Source organism: Lactuca sativa, chromosome 5 (assembly GCF_002870075.4).
Source record: "Lactuca sativa cultivar Salinas chromosome 5, Lsat_Salinas_v11, whole genome shotgun sequence".
Lineage (NCBI taxonomy): Eukaryota > Viridiplantae > Streptophyta > Magnoliopsida > Asterales > Asteraceae > Lactuca > Lactuca sativa.
Genome location: NC_056627.2, coordinates 305,367,115 through 305,377,288, shown reverse-complemented (window position 1 = coordinate 305,377,288; position 10,174 = coordinate 305,367,115). Strand labels below are relative to the sequence as shown.

The 10,174-nt window shown below is 35.7% G+C and overlaps 1 protein-coding gene across 1 annotated transcript; it reads right to left on the bottom strand.

Moving 5' to 3' along the window:
• Nucleotides 1-3,728: 3,728 nt before the first annotated feature.
• LOC111888048 (dolichyl-diphosphooligosaccharide--protein glycosyltransferase subunit STT3A) lies at nucleotides 3,729-9,731 on the bottom strand. The gene is made up of 23 exons (XM_023884160.3): nucleotides 9,434-9,731; nucleotides 9,283-9,345; nucleotides 8,522-8,577; nucleotides 8,350-8,421; nucleotides 8,145-8,250; nucleotides 7,981-8,031; nucleotides 7,791-7,886; nucleotides 7,636-7,695; nucleotides 7,431-7,544; nucleotides 7,210-7,296; nucleotides 7,013-7,116; nucleotides 6,823-6,918; nucleotides 6,596-6,716; nucleotides 6,398-6,478; nucleotides 6,173-6,304; nucleotides 5,868-6,086; nucleotides 5,610-5,753; nucleotides 5,336-5,522; nucleotides 5,153-5,250; nucleotides 4,991-5,070; nucleotides 4,243-4,333; nucleotides 4,058-4,147; nucleotides 3,729-3,986 (listed from the first exon to the last, which is right to left on the bottom strand). The coding sequence occupies exons 1-23, from the start codon at nucleotides 9,566-9,568 to the stop codon at nucleotides 3,927-3,929; spliced, it is 2,343 nt and encodes a 780-aa protein (XP_023739928.1). The 5' UTR covers nucleotides 9,569-9,731; the 3' UTR covers nucleotides 3,729-3,926.
• Nucleotides 9,732-10,174: the final 443 nt, after the last annotated feature.

Sequence of the window (10,174 nt, the reverse complement as noted above, 5' to 3'; positions counted from 1 at the left end):
GCAAATAGACATAACAATATCTAGATGCATCATCAATAAAAGTAATAACATACATTTTGTTTCCAGTGGAAGGTGTTGCATGGAAATCACATAAATCACTATGTATTAGTTCCAACACTTTACTTTCCCAAAAACATCTTTAAAGGGTTGTCTAATGATTTTAGTTAAGATGCATGTTTTACACATTTCATTATCTATATCATATCCGACCTCCCGGTCACACAGTCAAACCCTTCCGGGTATAGTATAGTGAGAAAACTCACCTCATGAATATCGATAGCTAGCAAATCCCGAAGTCACTCGTGCTCGATCTGCCGAGCTACAATCTCCCTATAACATCATACATCTCTTATTAACACTTTTATCTTCTAAGTTTGACTATCCCTAAGAAGTCAAACATAGGTCAACTCTGGTCAACGGTCAACGGTCAACTTGACCGGACTCGGCGAGTGCACAAGGGCAACTCGGCGAGTCTAGACGTTTTCGCCAACTCCCTAGGATTCCCTTCTTACACGTCGAGTACTTCCCCTGACTCGACGAGTTCCACCTGGGAGAATCGCGGGGCCACCCCGACTCAACTCGCCGAGTCTCAAGAACGACTCGGCGAGTCCCAACTCGACTCAGTCCAACTGTCGACCCTCTCTAACTCGTCCCGACTCACTGAGTCAACCCATGACTCGACTGGATCACTCACTGGCCGATCCAAGGCAATCTTCAAGCTACTCGCCGAGTCTGCTCATCGGACTCGGCGAGTCCAAGCCATGCAATCACTCAAACTTGCTTCTAAGGTCAGATCTGTTCCAACAATTCATAAATCTGGCCTTCCTAGACTGATTCACCACGTAAAGCCCTAGACTTGGTGCACAAACAACCTCTATGTGACCATATATGAAGGATTACCCACCAATATCACTACTCAAGGTCATAACCCCCATTGTTCTCCATAAAGCTTGATGAATAAGGCTCTCTGGACCTCTATGGATCCAGATCCAAGGCCTTATCACTAGTAAGGGACTATTTGGCCATCCAATCAACCCAACAAGGGTCACAAGAAACCCTAAATCAAATATACTTCACAAAACAGAAGATGAGCCGAAATCATACCTTTAGATCGAAGATCTAAGCTTCAAATCCACAGAATAGCAACCTCCTTTACCTCCTCTTGGCTAGAACATCCCTCTTCTTTGCTAAACAACACACAAAGGTCAAGGAATGCTTCCTTTCTCTCTCAAATCGCTAAAGCACTCTAGGGTTTCTCTCTATGGACTGTTGGGTGCAAATGACGGCCATAAGGCCCCTTTAAATAGGTCCCAAACCCGAGAAATTAGGGTTTCATTAAACAGCGCGGACTCGCCGAGTCCATATCTTGGACTCACCGAGTCCAGACGAATCCCGCGTCCAGAATCGCGACCCTACTCGGCGAGTCTGAGCTCCAACTCGCCGAGTCCCCTCTCAAAACACAAAAGAATCAAAATAATAAAGATACCTGGAAATCCGGGCTGTTACAAACACGATAAAAATTTTCATTTATAATTTTAAGGAAATCATTGTTTTCAAGAAAACTCATCTCAAAATCAAGTATCAGGATACAAATATTTACCGAGATCAATATGTCATAAATCTCTAAAACATAACATCGAAGGATTTGTACGATCACGCCTTCGTCTTGCCCTGATGATCTGAAGTACCTGAAACATAAACTTAAACCATAAGGCAAAGCTTAGTGAGTTCCCCCAAAGTACCACACACAACCATACAAATAACAGCATGCATACATGAGCCTACAGCCTGACTGGACCGTTGCACTGGGCCTACAGCCTATCTGGACCACTCTCGAAGCCTTCAGCATGACTGGACAATCGCGTTGGGCCTACAGCCTATCTGGACTGCTCTCCAAGACTTCAACCTTACTGGACACCCTCACATGCCTTCAATCTATCCAAACCGCCTTGGGTATCTTGGCCTCCAGCACAAAGCAGGACCGCCTCAACCCAACTGACAATAACACATCCACATATATCATAAAATCAATTGCCAGCAAATACATGTAGTCCTATATATCTACCAGTCTAACACATATCCAGTTCTACATGTAATCATATAATTCTACTAGTCTAACGCGTATCAGAAGTCATCATGTAATCATACAGTTCTACTGTATACTCAGCATAACAACTAGCAATATACCAAGATATCAAATCCAGTGGTCCGACTTTGGTGCCTTCAACCCACAAGTATAGTGAGAAAAACTCACCTCTCAGTTCGAAAAGATTGTTGAACAGGACACTGCTCTAAATATCAGCTCTACTAGTCACCTATTTATCAAATAGTGACCAATCTCAATTACAACTCAAAATACCCAAAATACCCGTAGGTCAAACCCAGGTCAAAGTCAAAATCAATCCACACTCGAAAGTCCCACAGCCACTGGTCACGTTGTGGCCCCTAATAGTCACTTTGTGACATAATAAGTCAAAACGGTCGAGGAATATCATCCTCATGTTGTGGCATCCAAGAGCTCACGTCGTGAGGACGCTCTGGACAGAAGTGTTGAATGAAGCTCTTGATCCCTTTTTAGCCAAGCAACCAAATCCTCCATAGTGTCTTATTTACTCCAGAACATCATAACAATCACGGCTTTTTAGACATGCATGTCCCAAACACTAACTAGGGCACAAAAGGAGAAAATGACACCAAATCCCATGCAAGAGTCATAACACTCAACCATATTCTAGATCTAGCATTTATACTACTCAAGCGACATTGGAATCCATAAAGTTGGAAACTTTATTAATTCCAACCACTACATCATCTTGAATATGAATGATTAAGAAAAAAAACATAAATCTAAGCTTATTGACTCATAAAGCAATGAACTTGAAACTCACAAAAGGTGTGAGAATGCTTAATGGAGAGACTTGAATGTAGAAATGATGGACTAAATGATCTTCCTCTTCTCCTAGAACCACCACAAATAAGCTCAAGATCAAATGTGGATGCTAAGGTTTCAAAGGGGAGTGCAAGGAGGTGATGGAAGTTGAGGGTAGGCTAACCCGAGCCCTCACTTCCCTTAAATACGAAATAACCCCCCCCCCCCCCCCCCCCAAAAAAATTAGGGTTTCCTCTCAGGCTGATCTCACGTCGTGAGCCCAAAGGTGATACTCGGTTGCTCTAACCTCCTCACGACGTGACATACATACCTTACGTCGTGAGTAGGGTTAAATCTTTGAATTTTAAACCTGACAATTGCTCACCTTAATGTTACAAAGTGGACTTGGAAGAACTTATAAGGGTTGTTGATAATCCACAGGGTGTGCTGTTAATCCAATGGGACTGCTAATAGTCCTCAGGGTTGTTGATACCTCATAAGGCATGTTGTTAGCCCACAAGACGTGTTATTAACCTACTCGGACTGTTGATAGTCCCTAAAACTGCTGATAACACAGTTGTTTATTTATATTGTGTTGTATGTGATATTTTAGAGAACTCACTAAGCTTTATAGTTAAGGATAAAAATGTTTTTCAAATACTTATTGGATTACAAAGGCGAGATTATACACACACATCAATAGTGGTTTCCTTATAACTCTGATTATGAATTATAATTTATGAATAATTGATTTGACTTGAATATAACTTTATAAAATGAGTTGTTTATTCTATTTTAAAAATGAAAAATTTATTCTGTAGTTTCAAACTTTGTAAAATTATAAAAATAATATTTAAAGTTTGTAAAAATACGAATGATTTTTTTTAATATAAAAACACAAATCCTTTACTTGTAGTTCAAAAGTTGATTATCTCATTCACCAACATAACTCCCTACAAAATCTTTTGATTGATCACAACTCACAATCGTTTGTATAAAAAAAAAAAAAAAAAAAAAAAGGCTGTGTATCTCATCTAATTTCATATCTTCTTAACTTCTAATGCCAAGGATTTTTCTTCAGTGTTGTCCCGCTTCTCGGTGTAGCCGAGCTTGTTTTCTGCAAATATTAAAACGTTAGCAAGACTCATCCAAAACACACCCACAAAAAATAAATAATAAATAAATTACCGATTTTAATTTCTTGGTCTTCCCTCGAATCCTATTCTTTTGAGGTTTTAATTTATAAATCCGAACCATCCAATGATGAGTTGTGAATACCTACATTACATATGATGAAATTTTGTTATCAAATTGCAAACGACTAATAAAAAAAGTCTATGTAAATGTAAGCACACATAATTAAATATACTTACCTCCTCAAAATGTGTTAATTTAAAGTATTTCTTTCCAATTTCAGTCCTCCTGACTCTATCGTATCCTTTACCACCATCGGTCTCCACAAACCTATAGAATACAAAAACTGGTTTAGCATAATTTTACCGTAAATTACATTTTTAGTCCCTGGATATAGCTGACTTCTGCAATTTTGATCCCATAAAGTTTTCTCTTGCACTTTTGGTCCTTAGTTGAGGTTTTTGTAACGTTTTTTGTCCATGTTCAAAGTAATATGATGGTTTTTTAGCCCTGAACATAGTTGATTTTTGCAATTTTGGTACCGAAAATTTTCTTGCAATTTTGGTCCTTAGGTAAGGTTTTCTGTAATATTTTTGGTCCCTGTTCAAAGTAAAATGACCATTTTTGGTCCCGATATAGCTGATTTTTGTCCCAAAAATATAGTGATCTTATTTGGAATAAGGACCAAAAACGTGACAAAAAGTGTTTTTTTCAATTTTGGTCCTTACTTAAGGTTTTTGTAACATCTTTGGTCCCTGTTCAAAGTAACACCATTTTGGTCCCTACATATAGTTGAATTTGGCAATTTTGGTCCCAAAAATATAATGATCTGGAATTAGGACCAAAAACGTTACAAACAAAATTTAAACAACCAAAAGTGCAAAATAAACTTTCTGAGAAAGAATCAGTTATACTCGGGGACCAAAAATATAAAATACTCTTATGTTTTATTTTGTTTTTAGAAGTTAGAATTTTAAACGTAAATACCTGAAATAAGATAATTTGTACATGAGACTGTTAAGCATGGTTGGAGTCGCCTGTGAGTCAATTCTGTATTGACCATCTCTCTACAACAAAAATAATAAAATTTAGTAAATAAGAATTAAAATGAAAATATTTGAGAAGAAATATATTTATTAATTTATTTACCAGATAATCAGGTTCCTTGATGTGTGGGAAAACGCCTCCTCCAATACGAACCATCCATAGGAATTTATTTATGTCATCGCTAGGGTATCCCACGAGACCTAACATTATTAGATATTAAAATTTAAATATTTTACGTAATTCCTTCTCCTGAATTTGTAAGGAAAGAAAATTAAGAAAACTAACCACCAAACACGACAAGTACGTATTTCACATCCAAGGAATTGAAAATTTGCCACGCGTCCTTTTCAGGTGATGACATGGCAGTGCCAACTGTCGCGATATGTGTGTTGTTCCATGTGTTGTTATCAACAATGACAGTGCGGTTTGCCATTGCGGTTGTTTGGTAACCGTAGTCCCACCAAGATGCAACCTGAGGGTATTTAATCTCTTTATTACATTTTTACCATTTTTTTTTAATATAAATTATTTGTTAAATTTTGAAATAATAGAAGCTTACCTTGTCATCTACTTCTGTGTTATGGCTTAACCATGCATAGGCCTCTCTGAAATCATCAAAAACATGAAGTCCATCATGGGAATGAGATGTAAGCACAATTGAAGGAGCCGAATACGCCTCTGCTGCAGCCCAAACACTATGGACCTATGACAATTCAGTAAATTTAATTTTCAAGGGTATTTTGGTCTTTTTCCTGTGAGAGAATTTTTAAAAAAAAAAAAAAAAAAAAAAGGAAAAGATTAAAGGAAGTATGCTTACAACATAGAAGGCACCGAGCAAGACAATCAAGAAAAGAGCAAAGATGGATGCCTCAACAGGCAAGACCAGGGGCATTTTTGTAATTTGGGGTTTCACAGAAGGTTTTTCGATATTCTCCTTCTCCTTTTTCTTGTTCTTTCTAGAAGGTCTTTCCTTCAACAAGTCTTCCTTTTTCTCAGGCTTGATGACGTCATTTTGTGGGGATACAATATCCCCTGCCTTAAAGATGACAAAGTACATTGCTGAAAATTTGTCTCTTATGTGGTTGAAAAAGTAGGTTGCTATAATCAGATTTCGATACTTACATCAGTCAGGAGACTATCAGATAGGCTAGAAATGTAGTATTTAATTGATCTTGTACAAACATCAAAAGCTTCAGAAAGTGCAATTCCAGACATTATGCATGCAGCTGGAGCAAGCACAAGCATCAGCCTTACCTGTCACACCATTTTATAAATATAACAACTATCAATAACTCAATTATAAAATATTAAATATATAAAGTATGAATTATTTTTATTAATAGTTACCATGACACCAGAGAAATAAACCGACATGACTAAGTAAAGGATTACAAAGGAGCTTGCATCAGATAACGGTGTAAAGCATGCCTGAGAGAAACGAATAGGTTAAAAGTCAAAAGTCAAAGGTTAAAAGTCAAAAGTCAAAAGTCAAAAGTCAAAGGTCAAAAGGGAGAGAAATTTAGAAAATATAAATTGTGAACTTACAATAATTCCAGCAGGGACTAAGAAAGCTAAAACGTTAATATCCATGAAGTAAGATGGCCATGTAGGTGGTTGATGTTCACTGACACTTGCAATAATTGGGATGTATTTGCTTGCATAAGTTCTGATATAATTTATAAAAATAAAGGAAAGAATGTCAAAGATTCATTAGAAAACTATTTAAGTGAAAATAAAAGAAGAAATAATTATTTTGAATTTTGATTACTTACGGATCAAGAAGACTTAAGCTTCTTCCACTCCATCCTTTTGTAGGACTAGATGCAACTACTGCTACAAGTACTGCTATTACAGCACAACATACCACCCTGAATAATAATAATAATAATAATATGTTAAAAATTTAATTGGTTGTGATTGGTTAAATTTATTTTCTTTTTATCCCAAATGATTGAAACTTACAGGCCAACAGATACTACAAGGGTAGCAGCGACTTTAAACATCTTTGGAGAGAGAATTCCTTTGATATAATGTGCAAGAGCCACCACATGGATAACAATGAAAACCTGAAATAAAAATTTAATAGAATTAAAAAATATAGAATTATGTTAAAAATTTAACATAAACATGACACCATTTATTATGGAATGGAAAATCACCAAGAATGATGCAAAATGTTCTGATGTCATGACTGCATTAAAACCAACAACAGGCACCAATGCTGCTAATAAAGTTCCCAAAACAACCTGCATTACAATTAAAAATAACAAAATGTTAATGAAACAAAAACCAATTTGACAACAAAAAGGGAAAAAAAAAAAAAAGATGAAGAAAAAGAAAAGAACATATTGTTAATTTATTTATAAATTTGTAGACTTACAAGTGGAGCATATGCAATGTATAAACGAGAGGAATAACGACCAGTTACAATGCAAAGAAGCACATGCATTGGTATAAGGTTGATAATGAAGGTGTATCCTCCCCAAGAACAGACCTAAATGAAATCAAACAATATAAAAAAAATGTAAATTTTAAAAAGAAAAAAGAAAAAAGAAAAAAAGAAAATAGGACCATTTTAAGCCTACCATGTAGAAATATGAAATGGAGTTTAATGTAGCATAGAAGAGGGATCCTGTGTTCAAAGTCTGCAAACAAAATATTTTTGTCAGAAAATAGTTTTGTTTTATGTTTTTAACAAGATGTGACTGAAATGAAGGCAATTTGTATAGATAAAACTGACCTTGATATAGAGATAGAAAGTGAAGATTAAAGCAAAGATAGCAACTGCTTCATTATCATAGCTTCCAGCCACTGATCGAGATATATAAGATGGCACCTATAAAATATAAAAATATAATCAGTAAATAAAGAGACAATTAATCTGTATGATAAAAATTTGATTATTTCTGAAGTACCCTTTATGTGTTTACCATGGCAAGAAGAATTGCAGCAGTAAGTCCAGCACCTGTTCCCTTAACTTCCTAGATAAAAATAAGTGAGCAAGATTGAGGGATGTTAGTATTAGTTTAAGAACATCAATGAAGCTAAAAGTATTTATTAAAAGTTTAAAACACAAAAAGATTAAAAATAAAACCTTGGTTAGTAGATATGTAGCCCATGCAGCAAAGGCAGAGAACACAGGAGCAGTAAATACACACACAGTTTCTACAGAGAGAGGAATGTTCAAGGATTGAAGCACCCTGAAATCAAGAACATATATTATATTTACTGTGTTGAAATTATTAGAATATTAGAAAAAAAAAAAAAAACAACTTATTTGTATAATAATTAGTACATACTTCCATATAGTTCCAGCAGTCAAAGTCAATCCAGGGTATACAGTTCCACCAATGACTCGTCCAAGAGGATACCTTATGAGAAGTAAAATATATGGTGTCATGTTAACTTCATGAAGTGATATAACTTTAAAAGTAAATAAATAAAAGTAAAAATAAAACCTTATACACATACCAGGTGCGATCATCAAACCAATTCCAGAAGTCATATATCCCATTCTTTGTGAGGAACTGAAATCAAAAGAGAAACAGAAACTATAAGCAATACATTGAACTTATTGAAATGTACATTATAGACATGAATCTTAAGGGATGTGAAATGAAATTTAGCAGCTTGAAAGGGGGAGAAGAGGAATATAAGATTTATGTCTCTTTTAAAGAGAGTTCTAAACACTAGCCTGATGTGCATCTGGTTTTTCTCTGTGCTTATACCTTTATGATACTAAGAAAGGTTTTCATAAACCAATATCAAAGTTCTCCAGCTTGAAGTTTCTATATTTAGAAACAACTTATAATTATATGTTCAACTGTTATCATGCTATTTTTAGAATTGTATGAGAATGATTTTGGAACTCAGGAGATGCACAACCGAAAAGCATTTCACCATGGATGGGCTAATTTTCGTATAATTTCCTAACCAATTCAATGTACTATTTATTTTACAATCACTCGCTCTGAAAACATCTAAGTGGCATTGCAATTCGAATTCATGTTCAACTAGCAAAATAACAACAGTGATATGCCGCAATCAAAAAGAATTGAAACTACTGCCCTAAATTCTTGAAGTGAAATCCTAAACGAACAAAAAACTTCACTAACATCCTGCACGTTAACATCACATATTTTACTGCTCAACAACCCTTGTAGTACCAAATCAACAAAACAAAAAACAAAACCTTAACTACATAAACCATTTAAATAAACAAAAAGACAAACCTGAGTGACTCTGTAATTGAAATAAGGATCGAACTCATGAATAACACTTTCATACTTAATAACCTGCAACAAAAACGTATTAAATCAGATCAAAAATCGCAATTTAACTATCACATATGTATCAATCGACGTTTGGATCCACTGAATTTACCGAGAAAAGACGGATCGAGAATGCAAGAACTCCGATTAACAGGAGAATGAAGAAGGCGAGGACATTTCCGAAGGCGAAACGCAGACTCGAAGACGGCGGCGACTGCTTGATAATGGCATCTACGGGGACCGCCATTAACGGCCGTCGAAATCCTGATGTGAGAGGTTTTGTGAGGGCGTTACAGATTTCGAGTCAATCAAGCTTATACAAAGTGAAGACTTTGCTGCAGGGGGACTGAGGAAGAGAGGGAGCCGAAGGTATTGGTTTTTTACTGGTTTACCCTTCGTGTACACGTAGATGTGTGTTATTGGATGGCACCAAAATTTGTACACGTGTAATGAGCTTATTGGTTGTGCTACGTGAATTTTTCCCCAAAACACTTCTCAGTTCTCATGCAATGCTTTTGCTCTTTGGGCAATAGTTATGAGCATGACGACATACAAAACTAAATTCAATAAATTTATATCGTTGGCATATACCATAAAAGGAATAATGATTTAATGATTTTATAAGGAAATAAACTATGGCTTATGTTATTTATTTATTTAGTTTTTTTTGTCTATGATTATCATTAATTTACATTTTATGTTTAGGAAACACTCTTTTAACTTGTTATTGTAGAGGTATAGCGGGCTTGTGGCAACCTTGGCCCGAGAGTTTGATCATCTTGTCTAGCCCACATAAAAAATTTTGACGAGCACATACGAAAACATAAACTCAATTTCACTTGTTATCTCTAGC

What these genes read in the sequence shown, in the direction of transcription:
- LOC111888048 (XM_023884160.3), bottom strand. Translation starts at nt 9,568, where the DNA reads ATGGCGGTCCCCGTAGATGCCATTATCAAGCAGTCGCCGCCGTCTTCG. An exon ending in CTGATAGTCTCCTGACTGAT is followed by an intron (nt 6,087 to 6,172) that starts GTAAGTATCGAA and finishes GTCATCTTTAAG; the next exon opens with GCAGGGGATATTGTATCCCC. An exon ending in TACAAATTATCTTATTTCAG is followed by an intron (nt 4,334 to 4,990) that starts GTATTTACGTTT and finishes TGTATTCTATAG; the next exon opens with GTTTGTGGAGACCGATGGTG.